Genomic DNA, 25,694 nt, shown 5'->3' with positions numbered 1-25,694 from the left:
GACCAAACAGAGGATCCGTATCGGGAAAATCGTATTCCTGGTCGTGATGTTGGTGAGTTGACGTTGCTCTTATATCCAATAGCATATCACTTTGGCTGTGGTATCCTTACAACAATTCCAGTGTTTTTTAAATAATTTTTTAATGACAACATTCTAAATGGATATCATATCATATGAATAAAAAAAAAATACACAGCTTCCAAATGTTACACCAGCCTTCGCTTTGGCTCCCTCTCCTGTCCAGCTCAGGCGTTTCGGCGTCGCCGGCCTAGCTGCTGCCGAACCTACTGCTGGCAAACGGCCTTCACTCATCAACTCCGTACTTGTTTCGTCATTATTACACACACCTGGTTCCAATCCCCACTCTATCACTGTAGATATATTCCCTCTGTCATTTGTCTTTGTTAGTCATTGTAAATGTTACTTGTTTTCCTGAGAGGAATCTCTCCTACTATTTCCTGAGTACTTTATATTTTGCACTTTGGGTTCGCCCTGTGCCTTTTTGATAATGAAGATATATTTTGAGCACAACAGTGTTTGGGTTTCGTCATGCTTTGATCTATGGTGCTTAAACAAATTGAGTAGTTATAAACCTGCAACTGCATCCTGCCTACTCCTCTCTACAACAGTGACACTAAAGACTTTATTATATACAGAAGATACTTCTTTAAAAAAAATCTATAGGTAAACAACTCTAATGTTGTTCCCAGTCAAAGATGGAGGATGTACGTCATCACGCACTGTCCACTTAACCCTTCCTCAGCGGTTGTTTAGGTTACGCCTTCATGATATCAGTCATTATAATTTTACAACTAGGTCTATATTAAGAACAACAGTAATGATATGGTGCCTTTGTGTTTCAAATGTGTATCTAAGTGATGCACCACTTGCAACTTTTTCTATGGCCTTTTTCATTATTGATCCATGGTTTTTATTGCATGTCAATGCAAGTAGAAGTTAGAGTTGATAGACCTTGGCCTTGGATACAGGTGTTATGACAGGGTTGTAGACTTCTGTAACAACAACCACTATTGAATGTCTGAGTTGTACTTTATTGTCTCACATTTCCAGGTGAACGATTAGAATATTGATGCGCCCCATTCTGGCACCAAGCATCCATTACGCATGGAGTTTCCATCGTCTTTTTCAATCAATCAAGAGATCCATCTTGGACATTGTTATCAGATATTGCTCTTTGACCATATTGGCTACATAGACCTTTGTGTATAAAAGACCTGACAGACAACTGGCAATATCATTCACACTTCTGACTTCGTTTAGTACAGACTGTTACGTACGATCACCTCTCACTTTCACACAAAAAAATTGCTTTTTGCATTCCCTCCTTTTAATAATCTAAAGCTATATTGTAAGAAAACTGTTCTTCTGCGTCCAGGCATGGCAATGAGTGGATTGTTGGTGTGCGTCCTCATGGCAGCGCTAGTGGGGGTTGGTTTGACATCACCCGTATCCAAGTCGGATGGCAACACCAAACAGGGTGGGATACTGCCACAGCTACTGGCCAGGAGGGAGGCAGTGAGGAATGTTGCGGAGAACGTCGCTAAGCGGGAGCAAGACACTCAAACGAGCATGGCACGGATGGAGAGGATGGCGCACCTGTCGGAGGACCAGCGCGAGTTCATGTCCAAGCAAATCATGCAGGCCATCTCAGGTACGTGGTGGTGTCGAGTCAAGTGTGTGTGTGAGAGAGAGATGCCAACATCTACCATGGTAAATGTGAAGTGCATCGTTGTTCGCTTGAGCACTTTAAATCCACATTGAACTTCTGTTTGGTTCATGTAGGTTTGTATTGTTCGCAGAGATGAACGAGTGTCCGGACCGGGACTACCAAGGATGGGTAGACTTTGGACGGCGGAGTGCAGAGTAGAGATGTACCACAGGCCAAATGAGGAACGTCTGCCTGCACTGGCGTTACTCAGGAATCCATCCCTATTTGAAATAAATTGTATATTTTCATTGGCTTATGTCATGAGTCTTGATTTTTATCCAAGTTTCAAATAAACATGTTTGAAGTATATGTCTACGAACCTTTCTTGATTTCATTTAGGACATGGGCCGATTTCCCGGACACAGAATCTACATTAACTGTTATTGTTAGTCTAGGACAAGGCTTAATGTGTCCGGGGAAATCGGCCCTTAAAGAGAGGAAAAAGAACATGCATGCATGTGTGGCTGATGGAAATACAATGTACTTTTTAATATACATGTGGTACAATATATACAGACATACATCTCAGTGATCATAACATAGAATTCAGCAAAGAGTAGTCAATTTCAAAATCTGAAATATATGTAGTGCTGTTTGGTTCATTTTCTTCTGAATTCAAATTGTCATAATTTGCTATAATTTTCCCTTTTGATCTGCAGAATCCTATGCCTTTTATCTACAATTGATTGTCCAGACAGCTGAAAGAGCATCCAAAAAAAGCATGCAGTCCATGATTACTATTATTATCATTATTCCTGATGACATGAAATACATTTGTACCAACAACACTTTAGTTTAAGGTCTGCTAACACAGATCCAGCACATAGACTAGTGCCGAGACCTTTAACAGTCACTTTCTGTTGTCTTTGATACAGCATGGTAGACTACCTGAATGCTTTGGTGAGGTTCGACCAAATAAGTTTACAATAATTGACAGCAATAATCGAAGTAAAGCATTATTTTACAATGACTTGCAGCAGGTGATGCCATGTAAACAGACAGTACTGCGAGTGCTAAATGAGGACTTTTGGGTAAAGAGCAGAGTAGTATACCTCAGTGAATGTCAATAATGTCACAAACGTTCAGGAAGTAAAGTCAGTGTATCAATCTCTCTACCATTCTGTAATGGGGAGTGATTGAAGTGCTTGTGGTTTTACCACAGTAAAGTCAATGTGGTTAAAATACCCACAAATGCTTCATTTTCTAATAGCAGCTAATATGCAAAAGGACATACTGAATTCCAGCGCATCTGTGGATGACAATCTGGTCAGTTTGGTGGTTCTTAAATAACGATACCTTGAATCTTTCCCAAAGTAATGAAAAGGTCATGTGATTGTATTTGATGGTAAAAAATATATATAAAAAAAGCATAGCGGGGGGGTCTATAAAAACAAACGTGTAAAACCATCTGACACCCACGAAACACAGGTATTTTATTTAATAAAAATAAAAAAAACCTTGCTCGTGTTCAAGCCAGCCGGACCGGTGATCAGGTGATTCTCCTGAGAATGATCATGACGTCACACATTATCGTGGAGACCTAGTATATACACAATACATGAGTCCATTACAAAAAGAAGAGTGACTGTACATGTAACAGAAACTCAACGTATGGCTCTATGGTTCTCCCGACGTTCCATTTTACAATGTATTGCTGTGGGCCCGAAACACAAAATGGCGGTACACTGGCATCGCCAGCATTTGGATTGAAGTCAATGACGATTAAGGAGGAAGGGGAGAAGGAGTTTTCCCAGTCTTTCTCAGACTCTAGGTGGATGTCTGTATTGTCGGATTGCTTCTCTCTCCTCTTCGTTCTCTCTTCAGTCCACCACGCCTCGGGCTGCCACCTTGTGAAGTCCCAGACTCCTCAGCTTCTCTACCAGGTTGAAGCTGAGCATGTTCATTCTCCCTTCTTCCTCCATAATGCATGTTCCTTCACCCCGCTCTTCCGCTGCAGTTGTGGGGCGTGTGTGGGGTCAGTTGGTGGTAAGGGTAGGGGAGGGTGGAGGCAGAGATGCCCTGCTCCTCCAGCAGCTTCAGGAGTCCCAGTGATAGAGGAGGTGCTGGGGTGGAGGTGGAGTGGTGGCCACTGCCCTGGCTAGGGTCAAAGGTCAGCACACAGTGCTGCTGATTGGAAGAGGAGGGCGACGTGGTACTCAGATGCTCACAGCTCCCACGAGCGGACAGGCTGCGAGAGCAAAGACTGGAAATACAGGAAAAGAGAAAAATACCAAATCAGACACAGGAGTTCTGTTATATATAATAAATATATAGCTAGAAGCTTAGGAGCATTAGTAACAGTGCAGCATTAGGTAAGAGCGGTTAGTTAGTTTAGTTGCTCCCAGTGGTGGATTACGCCTGTAAGGGTGGGTTAGAGATTGTGTTAGTCAGTTAGTTAGTCAGCCTGAGAACTGAAAAGAGGATTTCTGTTGGTTCATGCAGTTTACCTGGAAGAATCTGGAAGGGATCAGGAACTGTTAAGATGAGCACAGGGGCCATGGTGTCCAAGATAGCAAGCCAAGCAAGTGTGTGACATGTTGTTTACGAAGTAGATTCAAGATAATGGACCAAATCCTTAATAGAGAAGCAGGCATTAAGATGTTGGAATGGGAGACCTGTGTGTATGAAAGTTTGAGTTACGTGTGCATCTTAATATAGGATTTGACCCCAATAATTGAATACTAAACCTCCAAGTCATTTAAATAGACACAAAAGAAAGTTGAAGCATTGTCGAAGCTGCGAGTGCATTCATTCACGTGACTTTGTAGTGGTGTTTGTTTAAGGCTCTAGCGTGGGGTATGATCAATAGTTTTGCTTCCGGGTTGGGTGGGGTCAGAGTTAGAAGGGGCATGGTTTAGAAAAGTTAAGGGATACATATGGGATTTTCCTGCATCATTCCCATTCTGTCCATGCCTGTTGGCTCTTACTTTGCCTAGGAAGCCCCCTTTAGAGCTGGAGAAAGTGCTTGGACCAGCGTTTCCTACCACTGAGGGGAGAGACATGGGGTAAGGAGAGACGGATTGAGTAAGGGAGGAGAGAAGGACTGCTATACACACACAAAGTAGCAAGGTACTTTTGGGGAGAAAAATGGGGCAGCAAAGCTGCTGTTGTTTTGAGAGTGGTGTAGTCTTTTGTAGTCATATTGTAAATACCTTTTCGCGTCATTACTAATATTGGGCTTTGGTTTAATGAATGAATGAATGATTGAATGAATACCAAAAGGCAAATTCATGAAAAATAAATGAATTTCACTTTATTTTACAGTTCACTACCTGGGGATAATAGGCAGAATCTACCGTACACACAAAACCGATTAGTGATGGTGCTGGAGGCAAAATGCAAAACTGGAGAAACAGGGYAAAGTCTCTGCACACTTCCATTCAGATGCAAATTTATTTTAATAGTAGCTGAGCTTTAGGTCAGTCGACCTTCAACAGTCCACTACCTTTTAATGACTTATGTTCCTTTGGATTCAATTCAAACACCATTTAGTTCCAGGTTACCTATTATTTCGACGTCTTTGACGAAACTTCCAGGAAGTATTCATTGTCACCATAAATACGCTCTTAGTAAATACCAGACAAAAAACATGTAACTTTCTGCACTTGACTGTATGCTGCTTTCTTGGCCAGGTCTCCTTCGGAAAAAATATCTCAACGGCCTTCCTGGTTAAATAAAACATACATAAAATAAAATGTGAAACCGGACTGTAAAATAAAGTGTTACCAATGAATAGGTGTATGTGAGGGACTCGCAGATCTTACCTGGTGGAGACGGAGGGGAGCAGGAGGGATGGGTGGTGGCGCCGACAGGTGGTGATGGTGTGGGTGGGAGGGGTCTGGGGTAGGTTGGGGCCAGAGGATGGAGGAGTGACTGTGGGTGATGGACACACTTTACACAACTACACACACATACCTACTCACAATGGATGAGGAAAATCCCAGAGCCACCCACCACACGACACAGATGGGAGAATGTATGATATACAATGACAGTATGAGTTGGAATGACAAACTGTTCAGTAACATCACACCTACCACACAGGTGAACTTAGGGGGATATGGACCACAGTAGACATGTTATCCAAATAGAAGGTTCCAGTGTCAATGCCTGATCGTTCTCCCTTACCCAATCTGACGGACCTAAAGAGTTCCGTCGGAGGGAGAAGGGAGAATGATCAGATTCCCACACCAGACTAGACGGACCAGAGGAATGAGTGTGTAATGTGTGTGTATGTGTAAGTGTTTTCACTCACAATTGAGACCCTATCAACCGTATCTACTAAATTCAACTAAACACTACCCTGTGGCCTCTTTTCTTACCCATGGTGCCGTGGACTCCGGCAGCCAGGCCACGGGAGAGCTGTAATAGGTCAGGCTCGTCCTCCTCCAGGTCATTGAGGCTGTAGACGTGTTGGAAGTCGATCTCCAGCTCCCGGAAGTCTTTGGTGAGGACCCCCGGGCGAGGGTGCAGGATACCTCCCAGGTTGGGCTTGGCCAGCTGCTGCCAGTGGTGCAGTGTCACTGAGCCTGGGGTGGAGAGGAAGGGCGATATAGTTAACATTGTTGTATGTTGGGAATAACACATTTATTTATTTATGTAATAACCTGTATTTCTCTAATCATGCATATTTTTCATACTGAAAGAAGGAAATAATTGTAAAGAGTGTCTATTTTCAGCTGTAGAGTCTACATTCATAGTTTCACTTGAAATTGAGTCTATCAACCTTAGGCAAGTTACCGTAAAACTGACAGTTGAGTTACCGCACACCTAATATCTCAGCTAAGAACCCACACAGTGTCTCCCCGTCCCTCCTCACCTTCCAGGGGCTTGACAATCTGCAGGCGGTCAGGTAGGTAGGAGCGCGAGCCCCCCGATCCGGCAGAGGAGTGCAGCGAGCTGCCATTGGAGTAGTTGGTGCCTGTCGACGCCACCGAGCTGGACACCAGGCTGTCGTTGGGCGTAAGGAACCCGCTGGAGCCCAGCTCGCCCACCTCCTCGCTGCCCCGATGGCAGGCGGTGGCCAGGGCGCGGAGTTTGCGTTCGCGCTCCACCTCAAAGAAGGGGCGCTCTGAGGCATGGCTCTGCTGGCGGTCAGATAAAAAGCGGAGGGCGGCCTCAAGGTCCTGGCCTCCAGGCATGCCCGGCATACCCAGACGCTTAGGGCCACTTACACTGAGATCAGAGAGAAATAAAGGCAGGTTAGTGATATACTGTACACTGTTGATGTACTAACACTAAGAGCAGAGGAGGTAGGATAGATTTTGAATACAAATACACTGCTGTTATTAGTACACATAGACCAGAAAAATAGAAGCTGTATGTTTGAACATGTATGAAGGACAGAAGTCCATTAATATACTATGGAAAAGCATTTCACTGTTAGTCTACACCTGTTGTCTGTGAAGCATGTAACAAATACAAATTCATTTGATTTGAAAAGTAAATACTCTGTGTGTCTGATGTCTGTAGACTAACTCTCATAATGTAATTCACACATATACCCATAAATACCCATGTACACTACCGGTCAAAAGTTTTAGAACACCTACTGTGGAATCATGTACTAACCAAAAAAGTGCTAAACAAATCAAAATATATTTTAGATTTTAGATTTTTCAAATAGCCACCCATTGCCTTGGTGACAGCTTTGCACGCTCTTGGCATTCTCTCAACCAGCTTCACCTGGAATGCTTTTCTAACAGTCTTGAAGGAGATCCCACATATGCTGAGCACTTGTTGGTTGCTTTTCCTTCACTCTGCGGTCCAACTCATCCCTAACCATCTCAATATGGTTGAGGTCGGGGGATTGTGGAGGCCAGGTCATCTGATGCAGTACTCCATCACTCTCCTTTTTGGTAAAATAGCCCTTAAACAGCCTGGAGGTGTGTTGGGTCATTGTCCTGTTGAAAAACAAATGATAGTCCCACTAAGCCCAAACCAGATGGGATGGCGTATCGCTGCAGAATGCTGTGCTTGTCACACCCTGATCTGTTTCACCTGTCTTTGGGCTCGTCTCCACCCCCCTCCAGGTGTCGCCCATCTTCCCCATTATCTCCTGTGTATTTATACCTGTGTTCTCTGTGTCTGTTGCCAGTTCGTTTTGTTTGTGAAACCTACCAGAGTTTGTTTCCCTGCTCCTGCCTGTTTCTTGCTCCTGTTTTCTAGTCCTTCCTGGTTTTGACTATTCTGCCTGCCCTGACCCTGAGACTGCCTGCCGTTCTGGACCCTTTGCACCCTCTCTAGATTATTAACACCTGCCTGCCTTCCGGTCGTTTGCCTGCCACTTTCAGAAATAAACTTTTGTTTCTTTCGACACTGTCTGCATCTGGGTCATACCTGAAACGTGATAGTGGTAGCCATGATGGTTAAGTGGGACTTGAAAGCACCCCCACACCATAACACCTCCTCCATGCTTTACAGTGGGAAATACACATGCAGAGATCATCCGTTCACCCACACAGCGTCTCACAAAGACACGGAGATTGGAACCAAAATCTCCAATTTGGACTCAAGACCAAAGGGCAAATTTCCAACYRWCTTATGTCCATTGCTCGTGTTTCTTGGCCCAAGCAAGTCTCTTCTTCTTATTGGTGTCCTTTAGTAGTGGTTTCTTTACAGCAATTCGACCATGAAGGCCAGATTCACACAGTCTCCTATGAACAGTTGATGTTGAGATGTGTCTGTTACTTGAACTCTGTGAAGCATTTGTTTGGGCTGCAATTTCTGAGGCTGGTAACTCTAATGGACTTATCCTCTGCAGCAGAGGTAACTCTGGGTCTTCCATTCCTGTGGCGGTCCTCATGAGAGCCAGTTTCATCATAGCGCTTGATGGTTTTTGCGARTGCACTTGAAGAAACTTTCAAAGTTCTTTAGATTTTCCGGATTGACTGACCTTCATGTCTTAAAAGTAATGATGGACTGTCGTGTCTCCTTGCTTAATTAAACTGTTCTTGCCATAATATGGACTTGGTCTTTTACCAAATAGGGCTATCTTCTGCATACCCCCCTACATTTTCACAATACAACTGATTGGCTCAAACACATTAAAGGAAAGAAATTCCACAAATTAACTTTTAAGAAGGCACACCTGTTATTTGAAATGCATTCCAGGTGACTACCTCATGAAGCTGGTTGAGAGAATGTCAAGAGTGTGCAAAGCTGTCATCAAGGCAATCTCAAATATAAAATATATGTTGGTTTGTTTAACACATTTTCTGGTTACTACATGACATATGTGTTATTTAATAGTTTATGTCTTCACTATTATTCAATGTAGAAGAAAAAAAAAATGAAAAAAAAACCTTGAATGAGTAGGTGTTCTAAAACTTTTGACCGGGAGTGTATATTTACACACTGTTGCCAGTCTCACCTGCTGTCCTCAGTGTGTGCCACCTCTGCCAGCCTCGATACGGCACTAGGTGMTTTGTCCTCCAAGGTGAGGCTGGCGCTGTCTGAGCCGTAGTAGCTGGTACGGGGGGTGGAGGCACGGCTGGAGCGCAGCGACACAGGGCTGGAGCCGGGCACCTGGCCGGGGGAGTGGCACCGCGACCGCAGCCTCGACGCTTGGTTCACCACCTTCACCGTCTCAAACACGCGCCACGGGTGATTCCTTTGACAACCATAGATAAACCATATAGATTAGTGGTGGTGACAAAGTGCCTGGTAGTAAGTCTAACATTTCAATGTTTATGTCAGTGTATTTCTGCTTGAATATTCAATCTTCTTTAGTGTAATTCTGGAAACATTTTAAACATTGTATTTGACTTATTCTATATTTTTCATCAACAGATGTGCTTTGTTATGTCATGCTGTCTTTGTTCAATCAAACATACTTGATAACATAAAACATGTTATGGCACATAACTGACATACCGGTATTGTCATTCAACTGAGCTTAACAGGTTGGAKAAAGCACATTGTCACCGGTGTTTTATGTTTTCASAGTGACATCATCACTCACTTGTACTCGYAGGGMGCYGGGACGTCCAGGCCCTTGCGGAAGGTGCCCTCTATCTCMGCTGCCAGGGAGTCCATGGGGAACACGGCTGATAGGGCGCTGTAGCGCTGCACCGTGCTGTTGGGCAGGCTCTTGTTGCGCAGGTTCTTAATGTCCTCTCTGGCCTCCCGTAGCATGTCCTCACACTCTGAGTACTTGTCCTGCAGGTAGTTTAGCTGCAGCCAGGGAGTGCCAGAGGTCAGTTAAATACACACTGCTACTGCGGTTATTTACAAGCTTGCCTTGAGGGACAGATCTACGATCAGCTTAGCCTCCTCAAATCATTGCATTAACAATAAGGGGGAAAAGCCAAAAACAGACCTTAGGAACACAGTAATACCATGTTAAAGAGCAACTTTATCCTACTAGTTATAGATAGCTCATTGGAGGGTCATGAGTTGTSGATTGTTGGGAGAGTGTGGAGGGCGTGTCTTACCTCTGATTTGAGCTGTGATTGGCTCTCCCGCGAGGCACTCAGGTGCTGGGTCAGCTCTTCGTTGTCAGTGGTGAGCTAGAGGAACAGAGTGGAGAGTTAATACCATGATCGTATCAGTGACACTGTATACCAACTTGATACTGTAGATACCAACTTCAGTGCACATGTAAATATTTAATGGACTCCCTTATAGAAGTGTTCGGTGTGGGTGAGTCTTGAGTCTTTTGTCCTTGTGGAACCTCAAGGCATGAGAGGAGTGCCATGTCAACTCTGTGTGTGTGTGTGTGTGTGTGTGTCCGTGCACTGCATGCTTGTGTGTGTCTGGGTATGTATTTAGGTGCGTGTATGTCTTTGCCTTGTAGTGTCCGTGATCACTCACCCTTTTGCAGCGTGCCTGCAGGTCGACTATTTGTGCGAGCAGGGAGCTGATCTCCTCCTGCTGCCTGAGAGTGTCCTCCACCTTACGGGCCAACTCATCAGACGGTCACCACTGCTTATTCACAGAGGCTGGTGGAGGGAGGTAGACCAAAAAGATTGAGGGAGAGAAGGAGAGACACGATAGAGAGAAGAAAAAGGGAGAGACGGAGAAGGTTAGTATGAATACACAATACGAACACATACTGTTTTCACTGTATTCACCCACTCACCAATTACCTCTCCCTCAGGAACACAGTAATACCGTATACATTAACAATATGCATAGTATTACACTGTAGTACATTATAGTATACTTACTGAGTTCTCCCACACACCATCATCAGCTCCTGCTCTTGTTCCTCATAGTTAGCGGTCTCTGATGTCAGTTCATTGGCCTGTGGGAGTAGCAACATCAATTGCATTAGCAAGTTTCAATCCACTTCAATGACTTCAGGTATTTGAAGTAGTCAGTGTTCCACACCTCACAGCGTAGTTTGAGGTTCTCCTCCTCTCAGACCTTTGAGTTTCTGCTGTATGAAGTCATAATTGACAAAGTTACTGGGGAGTTGGACGACTCGTTCCTCTTCATTCTGAAATCCAGGAGAGAGGGAGAAGGCAGTCAGAATTTAAGTCTTACGTTTACCTGCCAAAATTGTGTGATATGCCTGAGGGCATGTACGATGTGTATGTGTACTCTGCAGTGTATGCGTGTGTGTGTGTGTGTGTGTGTGTGGTGTGTGTGTGTGTGTGTGTTGTGTGTGTGGTGTGTTGTGTGTGTGTTATACACTCACAGTGCGTGTGAGTCGGAGGCATTCTCGATCTCCTCTGTGCTGGCGTACAAGTGGAGCAGGTCGTCTCTCATGGAGAGCTCATGTCGCAGCTGGGCTATCTGGTGAATGGGAACCAGGAAGCAGGGTCAGAGTACTGAACTAGGATCTATCATGTACAGTGGTCCCCATTCCTGGTCCGGGCGAGAGTTACCGGGTATGCAGGCTTTTGATCCTGCCTAGCATTAATGCAATGATTCAAGTGATACAAGGTCTAAATCAAAGTTMAACTAGCTGCGTTAATGCCGGGCTGGAACTAAAGACTACATACGCTGTATGTATTTTCTCTCGCTAKATGCTATGCTCCAGTACTACTGTATTCTGTCTGAGATAAATCAAAGTAGGGCTACAGTGATGGTTTCATACCTCTTCCTTAGCGATCTCCAGCTGTTCGTCCATTAACTCATTCCGTGCCGTTAGATCCCGATTCTGCTTGAGCAGTGATTGGCCGATCCGYGCCGCCAACTCGAGGTCCCGCTCTTTCTGCAAGACGACAGCGGTTTGATATTCTTCATTCCGTGATGCGGTTACAGTCTAGTTTCTAGTAGAAGACTTGTTTATCATTCTAGCAACATGCTTKTGGCTGATGACTATCGTGATTTGCTCAAATSTATAATATACTCAGGTACACATTATTCAATTTGATGAAGGGTTTACGTATAAAAACAATCCCGTTATATTTACTAACCTCTTCCAGTAGGTGGGTGACAGCCTCGATGTCATGGTACGTCTTAGTGACCTGGCCCACTCTCTCTGAACACAGCACTGTAGGGGGGAGATGGYGAATGGAGGGAGAAAATAAAAATACCTGTTTAATATATGGTTCACTGAAAAGTAAGAGGCCATTGGACAGTGAATTACCGGTATTGGGACAGTATAGAGACAGTAACTTTCTGGTTAGAAACTTAAAATTGGTCACAGGAGCTAAGATAATTTCTGCCGTACACTGACCACGATATCAGGATGTAAAACGTTGAGAGGTAAAAGCCAACTGCCCAGTGGACTAGATCATTATTGTCCCGCAACTATGTCCTCTCTTATCCCCTCTCTTTCTGTGAACAACAGTTGAAAGGAAACGGACCGGGGCGCTGACCACCACGTAGCCAGTCAGTCAGAGCTGATCCTCTTAGCCTGATCCTCATTACAGTGATAAGACCCATCACTCTCTTTCCCTCTGATATAAATATACCTCAGCACAAGCTGCTGTAGAAAACTGTAATGGGAACAGTTAACTCCCAGTAGGAAGTTAGGCTGGATATCTATGGCCGTGATTATAGTGAGGTCTGGTTATAGACAGGTCAGTTRGTTTACTGGTTTGTGAATGGACACCGCGACCCTGTTTAGGACTGATGGGCGGGTGAATAGTGGTCATCCTGTTTGGAAGCTGAGTCATCATGGAGTTACAGTTGATGCTTCGTTCGTCATAGTAATCATTCTGGTGACCTAAAGAAGTGGGACCCATGGTTTCTGTGCAAGGCCTCATCTCCATATAATCCAAAAATATGTTTCTATCCCGACCAATCAGCCGGGACTTTCAAGTTTACATTTATTTTCATCAGCATACATCCTGCAGATGTAGTCTTATGCAGGTGCATGCAGTKAGATGCCCCTATGTTCAAATCAGCCATTCAAAATCTCTGAGATCAGTCCACAGGACACTGAGATCAGTCCACAGAAGCGGGTGGTGGTTGAGTTGGATCCAACGGCTTCCCGCAGCACTGGGCACGGGCGCTAGCAGACTGCAGCTACAATGCCAACCTAACCCCTGCAACAGACAGAACTGCTACTTATGCACCAAAATAAGTGCCAATACATTGCAGTTCTTTTGTTTATCGCTGAGTCTACAATGATACTTTCCGACAGTACAGTATATCATAAAGACGAACCCTAATTGTGTTCTTTATTAAGATGAACATTCTGTAAAATACCCTGGAATAGCCTAATCTGGACAATCAGTTCGATCAGGTAGCCTACCATTTTCAACGGCAGAGCAAGGGTGTCCAGTTTAGATTACATAGCCACATGGATAACTGACCCTAAGTAAGTATAGCTTCCTAAAACACTGCTGTCCTAACTGGGATAGGCTAACTGCTAATGTTCCCATCTGGAACTACAATTAAAATAGCTTCCTCCATAGAACAAAAGGCACATTTTCTAATATGGCTAGGCCTACTTCAATTAAAGTAACTTCCTAGAACAAAGACTAATTATAAAAATCGGGTCACTACAATTGAAATAGCTCTATCCATGTAACAATTCCTAATTGTACTACTATCAAAATAGATTCATCCATAGAACTGAAAATCCAATGGTTATATGGTAATTTACTGGGAGTACATACTTATACTTAGCTTCCCAATCTTTACCAGCTTATAGACTGGACTACTTTCCAGACAAGAAAAGGCTATTTAATACAGACACACTGCAGACAGAACATTGTGTTGGACTATCAAGAAGAACCAATGCTGAATTTGTATCTAGATGTCAACTTATTTTATTTTCACAGTGCCAAGCTTTATTGATTTCTTTGGAAAGAAAGATGTCATCATTCTTGAAACATTGAGAGGATTATCCCTTTAAAAGCTATGCCACAGTACAGTAGTTGACTYTCTGTMWGCAATACATACTGTACTATATTACCGTCTAAGACCACACTACCCTAGCTCACTGTACCCTAACCGAGACGGTTCAGAGTGGATCCTGTACAGTACATAGGAGCCTACAGGATCAACAGGGATCCATAGGGATCAAACCCACAAGCTCAACTCTGTCCTCTGTCAGTCTGATTCTCGCATCCCTACAGACGTRATCATAAGCCTTTCTCCCAATCTTCTTGGAACGTCCATTCTGAGGTATTAGGCTACTAATACAGGGCAGGCCATTGTATGGGCCTGGGACAGATTGCAGAAACTTGCAKGTGACGTCACAATACCTACGTCTTCCTGCCCTGATCCGTTTAGCTGTGTGGTGCAGGGGTCAGGGAGAAAGAGACAYCCAGTACAACAARGTCCTGCCTAGAGGGTCATTGAGGCCTGCTATGAGTGCTTTAAGGRAGTATAGCAGTAAAGAGCCAGTGAATCTCAATATTGAACTTGGGTCTATAAACATTAAAACCCAATTGACTARTTGGTCTGAAATATTAGACCTCAACATAATCTATTAAATATATTAGGCCTCATCAAATATATCCTGCCTCTAGCTATACATAATTTATGATTACATCATTAGCCTAGTTAATGCCACGTAATACTAAATGACGACAAGGGAGATAAGAAATCATAATTTGTGGCAGAAACTGCACCCAGGTTAAAGTTTCTGCCTGTCTGTGGTGTAGGCAGCCCTGAGGACATCATCATTAAATCATCCAATCCCTTGAGTAGCAGTGRCTACAGATTACAGCTGTACTGTATTTGTGTAATGGAATATTATAATTCKTCCAATTTTATTTAGCCATTGTGTAACAGTCATGTAAAGCCAGAGATTTTCTAGAAAAGTCTGTTCGTTTTCTGGGTCTGTGCCAGCATCTATGCCAGTGTCGCAGTGCACTYACAGAAAAGGTGCCAGCCAGCCAGCACGCTGTCCGTTCAGACAAAGGACCAAATGGAGGCTGAAAAGAAAGACATTCTCTAGCTGAAATAGGCCACTTCTTAGCAACTATATATATGTGTGTCAAAGCAGGGTGCCCCTTTAATCTGCAAGTCAAACCCTTGATAGTGTACAGTCATTTCTGATCTATATTGCAAAGAATTGATCTAGAATATTCTGAGGTAGAATGAATAATCTGCCGTAATCTTATTTCATATACTCAGTATTATACTGTAGTAGTATCATTCTAGATTTTTTCTATTGTATTATTGACTGTGTGTTTGTTTATTCCATGTGTAACTCTGTGTTGTTGTTTGTGTCGCACTGCTTTGCTTTATCTTGGCCAAGTCGCAGTTGTAAATGAGAACTTCTAGCCTTCTAGTTCTCAACTAGCCTAACTGGTTAAATAAAGGTGAAATAAATAAATTATACACTCGGTGGCCAGTTTATTTGGTACACCCATCTAGTACCGAGTTGMACCCCCCTTTGCCTCCAGAACAGCCTGAATTCTTCGGGGCGTAGACATGTTGCTCAGTTGGTATCAAGGGACCTAACGTGTGCCAGGAAAACGTTCCCCACACCATTACACCACCAGCCTGTACCGTTGACACCAGGCAGGATGAGGTCATGGACTCATGCTGCTTACGCCAAATCCTGACTCAGCATGACGCAACAGGAACCGGGATTCGTCAGAACAGGCAACGTTTTTCCACTCGTCAACTGTCCAGTGTTGGTGATCACGTGCCCACTGGAGCCGCTTCTTCTTGTTTTTACCTGATAGGAGTGGAACCCGATGTGGTCGTCTGCTGCAATAGCCCATCCCCGACAAGGACCGACGAGTTGTGTGTTCCAAGKTACTGGAACCGGTGCGCCTGGCACKGACGATCATGCCACGCTCAAAGTTGCTMAGGTCACTCGTTTTGCCCATTCTAACATTCAATCGAACAGAAACTGAATGTCTCGATGCCTGCTTTATATAGCAAGCCACGGCCACGTGACTCACTGTCCGTAGGAGAACCATTTGTGATTTTCGTACCAAATAAACTGGCCACTGAGTGTATAATATACTGTAACCCAGCATATGGAGTATTGCTAGAGGCACTGAGTGAAGACAATTAACTAAGGTGTGAATCTAGGGCATCATCATGARACCTGCCACATTGAAGGACCATYACAYYKTYGRKRSYWRSYMYCRAMRRTGTRATTTCATCAATTTAGGGCATGAATTGAAAATTCTATTAAATGCCCACTGAAACAATTATGGAKAATTACCCAATTCAAACATGAGGGGTTGATTCAATTAATTAATTCAATGGAGTTAAGATATGATAGATCCCATCTTTACAAAACAGTGTTCTCCTCAGGGCAATTGGACAGTACTAGAACACACCCCCTGGGCAAAAACTGGTTGAATCAATCTTTGTTTCCTGTCATTTCAACCCCKAAAAAATCAATATGATGACATCAACGTGGAAAACTAATTGGATTTGCCAAAAGTCCTCAATCGTAAGGGCATTTAGACACCCAACTTTTAACATAAATCCAATAAAATATATATTTACATAACATATTTTTTATTTCACGTTGAATACACGTTAGTTGACAACCTAACCAAACTGACGTCTGTGCKCAGTGGGTAGCCAGTACTTCCATGTGTTTGACCTTCATATTGAGTCCTAAAAGTCCACAAACCTTTTCCAGCCAGTCTGTCTACTGCAGCCCAAAGTCAATGACACTCAAAGGCACAGAGACAATACACCACAGAAAACACTGCTGCTGCTGACGGAAAACACACAAACTGCTGCTAAGAACACACACTGTGSCACAGTGACCTTCACACTCTATGGGGAGAACTGCAAGCTCAGTATACCTGGCASCCCGTGTTCACTGYAGGRAAGTTATACATTTGGCATATGTGACTTCAATAACTGAAAAGTAGAGACAAAGATCAGGCTTCAGATATTCATATATTCATATACACACATGAAGCCAGTCAACAAGCTAACCATGTGTTACTGCATGTGAATGAAATCACAGCAACACTGCCAACGAGACAGATTTATGGCTACAGAATCACCCTGGTCGCCTGCAACTCCCTCCTTTCCCCRCTCTCAACCTCCTCCATTGCTCCCTCGATCCCTCTCTTTTCTCTGTCCGTCTCTCATCCTCCCTTTACCCCCTCACCTTGTATCAGTTCCCTGCACAGAATCTCCTTATTGTGTGGCTTTCCTCCTTCCTCCACCTCCTCTTCTTCCTCCTCCTCCTCCTGGCTCCCGTGGCCGCTCTCCTTCTCTTCCTCCTCCTCCTCGGAAGCAGAGGAACTCCACACCTCCATGGTGACCGGACAGAAGCTCTCTTCCATCCCTCCTTCTGTTATATTGCTCTTTTTATTCTTGTTCTTCTGTTCCCTGTTTCAGCTCTATGCCCATTCCAATAAGGCGATGCTCCGTTGCGCGTTGAAAACAGTATCCTCCTCTGTGTGTCCCTGTGACTGTGTGGGTATGTGTTACGTGTGTGAGAGGAGACTGAGCTGTCCTTCGTGTTAATATGTAATCCCTCTGACTGGGAGGTCCATCTGTCGTCACCCTCCTGCTTATATCGACCTGGCCACACTGGACTGTGGGAGCGCAGAAAGAGAAGGAGCGGTGTCGGAGGTAGTAGCTTGAGACCAGAACGACGCATAAAAGCTATAATAGATCATACCCAACTTTGCCTAAGAACTATACATATAGAAATGCAAGTCTTTAATATAAAACACAATACAAATTATAATCTGGTTTAGCGAGAGAATGCGCTTAGTCCCTGCATCCCCGTGAGGCGAGATGGTACGCTCCAGCCAAGGCCATGACTGTTGTCTTCCTGCACACATAATATTGGTGCAGACTTAGCCACACCCACTTCTAGAGGGAGAGGAATGCAACACTGATACTGTACACACGGACTGGGATTGTAAATCAACTGTTGATGTTTGTGTAGACTGTTGCTGTTTGTGTGGAGAGAGGATAGGTGTAAGAGGGAAAGTGATATATGAATTGACGTCAAGCTGGGTTTTCAGCAGGGCCTCTCAATTTACMGAGCTCTTTAGTATGTTAGCACACACCTCACATGCACAGTAAAATAATGCAAACACAATAGTGAATGTATAAACTGGATTTGCAAATAATGGTCTGTATTGACAGAGTTAAAATAAAGTCATCCCAAAGTACTAAAGCTACTTATTTCACATCAACTGATACGTGGCAAAACAATATATCAGATATATGCCAGGTATGCTTTACTGACATATAACAACTTTGTATAGGGAAAAACACATCCCTGAAGTCTAGCCTTCATCCCCACCAACCATCATCATCACTTCATCCACCCAGTGCCCTCCCTGTTGCTACCCTGGCACTCAAGTGTCCTCTCCCAATCAAATATTAACCTCCCCTTCATAAATGTTTCACCCYCAGACGGTTTCTTTCAGGTCGAGTACGGCACGCAAGGGGCGGCTSGGACACAACTTTCACCGTCTCCCCCTTCTCTTTTCCTTTCGCTCTTTACACCCCCCTATCCCGTTTCATCCCCCTATCCACATCGCTTTCCTACCAGGGTTGTGTACACAGCACCCCAACACAACGCATTAGCCAGCCAAGACAAAAATGGAGGCTGCCAGCTCCCTAAAAATACCAGCCCATCCAATACAAGGGGACTTCCTTACCCTTCCAAACCTAATTGATTAATTCAGTTAACAGAAACAGGTCGCTGCTACAATAGGATTTGTTGAGTCACGGTATTAGAAAGACAATGGAAAGTTAYATTAAGCTAGGGCCAAGATGGCTGAAGAAGGCTACAGTACAGAATATACGGTGTCAGGCCCTTTGTCTCCAATAAAAAGTGCATCAAACCAAAGCTCATTAAAACCTGTGTAGTAGTAAAGTTTGGTAACATTTCCCTCACATTATCTATGACAAACCTGACATTTTTGCAAAGGCATGAAATAACACATACCATAAGCACTAAGCAGTCATAATTAGCTGACTGATTTGACACAGTCATGACTATGCCAACCTAGCCATTGTTTTGTTTATGTATTTTTTATTTATTGAATATTTTAAAAAAAAACATACAATATACTAGCAGTGAAGCCGCTCAACAACTACATCACATTAGTCATTTAACAAACTCCCATCCAGAGCGACACACAGAAGCAACCAGGGTCAACGCCCTGCTCAAGGGCACGTCGACAGATCTCCCACAAGGTCAAAAACGCGGACCTGAACCAGCGATCCATCAGACACCGGCCCAAGCTCCCAACCGCCAGGCCACCAGCCCTCCAAGATCCACCCCCCCCCCCCCCCCACCTTCCCCAAGAACTGCCCCTCAACCATCCGGGACCCCCCACACAGTCCAAGACCCCAGCCTAGCCATTGTTAGCGTGCATAAAATAGCACTGCAAGCAACCTGACAATGTTATATTGACATAAAATGATGTCAGTTATCATGACTTATGTAATATCATACTAATAACAGTGGAAGGATCAAGTAAAGTGTTACCAAGAGCTGCTACACTAATTCATGGACAAATCCATTCTGCCTCTGCAGATATGGACAAAAACATAAGTTGCTAGTCAATATTGACACAAGAAACCACTTTGCACTGATATCACTTCCTTGCAATCAACCAATGGAACGCAGTTCACAGTTCAATATTTGACTAAGATGAAAGAACACACCCTTAGAGGTCAATGGCCAAATAGTTTTATGGGCGCCTACGGTTTKCGTGGAAACACAGTCAGAGCAAAACAACACCATAAGCTCCATATCACTGATCAGATAAAGAGACTGAACCAGTGTAAAGTACACTATGAAGTGGTCACATAGCAAGCATTGATCAACAACGACATATGAAGAGTGGAATCAGTCACGTTCTGCTCTTTGAAGTGGTCAGCCGTCCAGTGCAACGGCAAAACACAAAGGTTGCATCTGAAATGCTGCCCTACTCCCTGTCTAGTGCCCTACTTCTGAACAGAGCCCGGGTCAAAAGTAGTGCACTACATAGGGAATAGGATGCCATTTCAGACGCACCCAGAGATAGGGGTTAGCTCCCTTTCAGGTGTGTCTATTTACTTACATGGGCATCCACCCATATCCCTGCCAGTTCTGTTAAGACTGTAAGCTGAACTGGTATTTCAAGCAACAGAGCCAGACACAAAGGACTACTTATTAATACGTCTGTAACTGGAAGGAAGTTGAATCTTTTAAAAAGGGTGGCAGAGAAGGAGAGAGTCTTTGAGATGGAAAAAAAAGAAGCCAGGAGACAGAAGGTGCATGAAAGTACCCGGAAATAACAGAGAAAAGGGAGTAGAGAAACATACTGAATTGTTATAAAGGAGACAGCTAGAGGAGGGTTGATAAGTGAGAGAAAGCAGTGAATGGGTCAAGCCACAGATGGAACAGAGAGCAAAAACAGGAGGGAGGGACAGATTTAGATCAGAACAGGTGTGCACCAAGGTAGATTTCCAGAAGAGGGACACCCAAATAAGAGCTGTACAGAAGTTTAGGGCACGTGCCGCGAAGCTAATGTCAACACGGGACCAGGTATAAGGCACAGCTGTGTGTCGGCTGACTGGTTGTGTACCTGTCTGTCTGTGCTCTGAAAGAAGACAGAGTGAAAGGAGTGTACAGCCTATCCTGCCTTATGAAGGAGTAAGCCATACAATCCTAAGGGACATTGCAAATCTGGCACTGACTGTACCCCAGCCCAAAGCAGCTTGAATGAAGGAGAGTACAGCCTATGCTGCCTTATGGGGATTATTCTCACTATCTTAATGGAATCTGGCAACCCTAGTATCCCTGGCACTGTGTACCGCCAGTTACGATTGGCTTGAGTAAAGGAGAGTACAGTCTATCCTGTCTTACATGCAATCCTATGGGAACCAACATGGCAATGTACCCCTAGTCACAATCGGCTTGAGTGTAGGGTCGGGACAATACCAGTCTCGCGATACTCGTTAGTATCTTGGCAAGGAAACAAAACACAAAGCGGGTTTAATTTCTTTAGGGAAACAGTCCTAATGTTGGAAACAAACATCATTATGTTGTCATCCAGAGTCACATCTATTTATTTTCCAAGCTACAGCACAATATTTTACATACAGGTGGTTTTTAAATATTGCAATACTGGTATCGTCCCAGCCCTACTTTAGTGAAAGGACGGTATAGCCGTCCGGTATAGTCGCATCAGATACATATATCCCGCATCAGATACAAGAAAATTCCATCTTTGATGATATTATACTGCCAGAAAAGACAGACATATCGTCTGTTTAGCCGGCGCCCACTTGTTTTGTTTTTCGAATGCATGGCAACGTATATTTTTATTTATTCAACCTTTAAAAATCACCAGGCTGTCCCATTGATGTAAAATAAAAAAAACAGGGGAGACCTGGCCAAAACGTTCAACCAATCTTAAACGTCCGTCTATATTTGAGACCATCGACTTGCCTTCACAAAGGCCACAAATACACACTGTTTACACGGCAAACCCAATCTCTGAGCTTTCAACCCGTCACCTTTCCGACACCGCTCTGGTCTAGACTATGCTCACAAACAGATCTTTAAAATATACACTACTGATGGGTTGCTAAGACGACCAAGTCCTACACAGTGACGAGAGTACGGTCAYTGTCGCCGTYATGTCGGAAGAGCAGTCAGTGCTCGGGACCAAGCCCTTTGTAAAGGCCACTGTTAAAGTCAGTCCTGGACTGGAGGTGCAGAAGGAAACTGATTATAGCTAAGAGGCTAATCAGTTTAGTGGCATTTGGCATCTGTGGCCCCAAGCATCAGGGGAAGGGATGTGGCTAGAGGATTAGACACCTCCCCTAAAGTCACCAGAGGGAGGGGGGAGGAGCAGAGGGAGGGGGAAGGATCTTCTGTTAGCTCCTCTACTAAACAGACCATACATACGTGTAGTACTGTATTGATTAATGGAGATTCTGATATAATAGTGTCCCGTTAACGTGATTATGACAMTGGAGTAGCCTTGTAATAGTCAGTAGCATGATGATGTTGAGTGTTGGATTTGGGTAAACTGAGTGTTTGTTGTGTTGGGTTGAGGGATAAAGTATGCAGGCACCCATGTACCGAATCAATTGTTTCTTCCTAGAATCAGACTATGATCTTGTGACTATGATCAATTTCACCCATATCTATCTCTAGCTCATATTTTAGCATTTACCTTTATAACATTACCCCATTAAAACGATCACAATATTGTTGAAAAAACATTTACAAATCTCATTAGATTTGTTTTTCCACATCTACGTAGGAGAGTCAAGCGAAAACACTTTGTTGAAAGGACAATTGAAACAGATATAATCTTTAGCCAGACCTTAACTCGGAATCTGAGTCAGACCGATAGGAAGAATGTTCACCTCAGATTTAGAGTTCAAGATAAACTAGCAGGAGATTACCATGGTCATTATATACGGTACTTCCTGTTGGCAACATGCTACCAACCAAACCCTTTGGACCCATACCACCCCATCCAACTCCAAGAATTTTGTCACCACTACTGTGTGATTCTATTATGAGGGTGTTTTCAAGTGTGACTTAAAGACACCAGGATAAATTGGTCCAATATCAGATATATTATTGCAGGACAAATTGCTACATTCACAATKAATGTCTTCTCTTGTGGACACTACTAATGCTTACACTGTGTATTGAGATACAGTGTCTTGCGAAAGTATTCACCCCCCTTGGCATTTTTCCTATTTTGTTGCCTTACAACCTGGAATTAAAATGGATTTTGGGGTGTTTTGTATCATTTGATTTACACAACATGCCTACCACTTTGAAGATGCAAAATATTTTTTCTTGTGAAACAAACAAYAAATAAGACAAAAACAGAAAACTTCAGCGTGCATAACTATTCACCCCCCCAAAGTCAATACTTTGTAGAGACACCCTTTGCAACAATTACAGCTGCAAGTCTCTTGGGGTATGTCTCTATAAGCTTGGCACATCTAGCCCCTGGGATTTTTGCCCATTATTCAAGGCAAAACTGCTTCAGCTCCTTCAAGTTGGATGGGTTCCGCTGGTGTACTGCAATCTTTAAGTCATACCACAGATTCTCAATTGGATTGATGTCTGGGATTTGACTAGGCCATTCCAAGACATTTAAACGTTTCCCCTTAAACCACGTGAGTGTTGTTTTAGCAGTATGCTTAGGGTCATTGTCCTACTGGAAGGTGAACCTCCGTCCCAGTCTCAAATCCCTGGAAGACTGAAACAGGTTTCCCCTCAAGAATTTCCCTGCATTTAGCGCCATCCATCATTCCTTCAGTTCTGACCAGTTTCCCAGTCCCTGCCGATGAAAAATGGATGGTGTTCTCGAGGTGATGTGAGGTGTTGGGTGTGCGCCAGACATAGCATATTCCTTGCTGGCCAAAAAGCTAAATTTTAGTCTCATCTGACCAGAGTACCTTCTTCTATATGTTTGGGGAGTCTCCCACATGCCTTTTGGCGAACACCAAACGTGTTTGCTTATTTTTTTTCTTTAAGCAATGGCTTTTTTCTGGCCACTCTTCCGTAAAGCCCAGCTCTGTTGAGTGAGATGTGTATAAGAGACAGGTGCCATATTCTTTCCATTTTTGAATAATGGATTTAATGGTGCTCTGTGGGATGTTCAAAGTTTCAGATATTTTTTATAACACAATCCTGATTTGTACTTCTCCACAACTTTGTCCCTGACCTGTTTGGAGAGCTCCTTGGTCTTCATAGTGCCGCTTGCTTGGTGGTGCCCCTTGCTTAGTGGAGTTGCAGACTCTTGGGCCTTTCAGAACAGGGGTATACCTGTCTCTTATACACATCTAGATGTGTATAAGAGACAGGGATTGCTCCTTGGTCTTCATAGTGCCGCTTGTTTGGTGGTGCCCCTTGCTTAGTGGAGTTGCAGACTCTTGGGCCTTTCAGAACAGGTGTATATATACACTGAGATCATGTGACAAATCATGTGACACTTAAATAAAGTCCACCTGTGTGCAATCTAACTAATTATGTGACTTCTGAAGGTAATTGGTTGCACTAGATCTCATTTAGGGGCTTCATAGCAAAGGGGGTGAATACATATGCACGCACCACTTTTTCGTTGTTTTTTTTTATTTTGTTTTTTGAAACAAGRAATTTTTTTCATTTCACTTCACCAATTTGGACTATTTTGTGTATGTTCATTACATGAAATCCAAATAAAAATCTATTTAAATTACAGGTTGTAATGAAACAAAATAGGAAAAAACGCCAAGGGGGTGAATACTTCTGCCAATTGTATTTGTCTTACAGGCAAGGAGTCAGACCACAAGCTCTTTAGATCCACACCATATGGATGACCTGATAATGGCAAAAGAGTGAGAGATTATCCTATCAATGTTATACTATAAAGTCCAGTGATTTAAGGATGTGTGTCATCTGTGAACAAGTTTCCATTGACCAATTCCAAAGCATATGTGAGGGGTCAATTCACAGTAGGACTGTAAAATGGAATTGCTGTAGGCTAAAACATTGCCTATAAAACACTATGGGCTGTTCAATTCCAGTCCTGGATGGCCGAAACATTTCCGTTTTTTTTGTTTCTACTTAGTAGTTAATTGCATTCACCTGGTGTCCCAGGTCTGAATTAGTCCCTAATTGGAAAGAGAGGATGCAAAACAGAAGTGTTTCTGCCCTCCAGGACCGGAATTGAATAGCCCTGCGACATTCAGTACATATTCAACTGAGGAATAAGTCATGTATTGACTTAATCTTACCAGGTTAGGACACTAGATAGTGGATAGCATGTTCTCAAACCTGAAATATAAGACATGCCTCCACAGAGGTACATGCAATAGCTTTGGGAGTAGGTAGCCCTGGTGCTGAATGCCGCAGGTACAGTACATCAAGTTGTGTATTTTTAAGCATCAGTTCCCGTAAGGGCTGAAAGTAGAACTAATTTCTTCCCGGTACGGGACCTCCTATATGTGCATCCATTTGAGTGTGTCCCCCCAAAAAATGTATGGGCCTAAAACATAGAATTAAATATAGAATCCCAATCAATTTAATATGATCTCTGTGGGCCTAGTCGTAAAGATTTGTAATTTAACTTGAAAAATGTATTACCTTTTATTGTGGCATAAACACAACCAGTCATGATGTTTGATCTGATTGTCAAACATTGACTTCAAAGCTGGGCTGGATAAGAAATCATAAGCCCAAGGGCTTATTTTCTCTTTTTTTTATGAGGCATACAAAGTATACAGTATGTTATGGTGTCGGGTGCATTTTCCTGGCATGGTTTAGGTCCACTTGTAAAATCTATGCAAAGGCACATTGAAGCTGTTCTGGCAGCTTGTGGTGGCCCAAACCATTTTAAGACACTTTATGTTGGTGTTTCCTTTATTTTGGCAGTTACATGTATGGCTTGTGATCAAATTTAACCCACAGTTATTGTTTAGAAACTATTGATCCTCTTTGGCTAAATTATGCTRTCTGTTGTATTTTGAACATTGAGAGTGGACTCCTGTGGTTGGATAAAATAAATAATAATAACACAATTTGTTTTGCCTCTTGGGCTTCCACAGACGCTTGGCATTCAGGCAAAAAGTTCAATCGTGGTTTCATCCAGACCAGGAATCTTGTTCTCCATGCGTCCTGAGAGTCTTAGTGACTTTTGGCAAAACTCCA

At 43.4% G+C, this 25,694-nt stretch overlaps 2 protein-coding genes across 2 annotated transcripts in view; one reads left to right on the top strand and one right to left on the bottom strand.

The window, feature by feature from the left end:
• Window positions 1–1,202: 1,202 nt before the first annotated feature.
• On the top strand, window positions 1,203–1,984 carry LOC112068038 (cholecystokinin-like). Its single transcript, XM_024135035.2, has 2 exons — window positions 1,203–1,672; window positions 1,821–1,984. Exons 1-2 carry the CDS (start codon window positions 1,399–1,401, stop codon window positions 1,886–1,888), a joined length of 342 nt encoding a protein of 113 aa, XP_023990803.1. The 5' UTR covers window positions 1,203–1,398; the 3' UTR covers window positions 1,889–1,984.
• A 206-nt stretch (window positions 1,985–2,190) lies between these two features.
• Window positions 2,191–25,694, bottom strand: part of LOC112067984 (trafficking kinesin-binding protein 1) — a gene marked incomplete at its 5' end in the record, with an annotated part of 25,883 nt that continues 2,379 nt past the window's right edge. Inside the window, 16 exon segments of the mRNA XM_070437983.1 lie at window positions 2,191–3,700; window positions 3,702–3,932; window positions 5,494–5,602; window positions 6,052–6,258; window positions 6,549–6,898; window positions 9,093–9,341; window positions 9,693–9,904; window positions 10,165–10,239; window positions 10,544–10,683; window positions 10,910–10,976; window positions 11,063–11,092; window positions 11,094–11,143; window positions 11,146–11,171; window positions 11,373–11,470; window positions 11,775–11,891; window positions 12,097–12,173. Coding sequence (XP_070294084.1) covers window positions 3,490–3,700; window positions 3,702–3,932; window positions 5,494–5,602; window positions 6,052–6,258; window positions 6,549–6,898; window positions 9,093–9,341; window positions 9,693–9,904; window positions 10,165–10,239; window positions 10,544–10,683; window positions 10,910–10,976; window positions 11,063–11,092; window positions 11,094–11,143; window positions 11,146–11,171; window positions 11,373–11,470; window positions 11,775–11,891; window positions 12,097–12,173 — 2,249 coding nt within the window.

This window comes from Salvelinus sp. IW2-2015, unplaced genomic scaffold (genome assembly GCF_002910315.2).
Source record: "Salvelinus sp. IW2-2015 unplaced genomic scaffold, ASM291031v2 Un_scaffold19, whole genome shotgun sequence".
NCBI lineage: Eukaryota > Metazoa > Chordata > Actinopteri > Salmoniformes > Salmonidae > Salvelinus > Salvelinus sp. IW2-2015.
The sequence above is the reverse complement of the archived record's forward strand: the minus strand, read 5'-3'. Positions and strand labels throughout refer to the sequence as shown.

Coding starts and splice junctions, on each gene's coding strand:
- LOC112068038 (XM_024135035.2), top strand. CDS start 1,399: ATGGCAATGAGTGGATTGTTGGTGTGCGTCCTCATGGCAGCGCTAGTG. Junction 1,673..1,820: donor AATCATGCAGGCCATCTCAG/GTACGTGGTGGT, acceptor TATTGTTCGCAG/AGATGAACGAGTGTCCGGAC.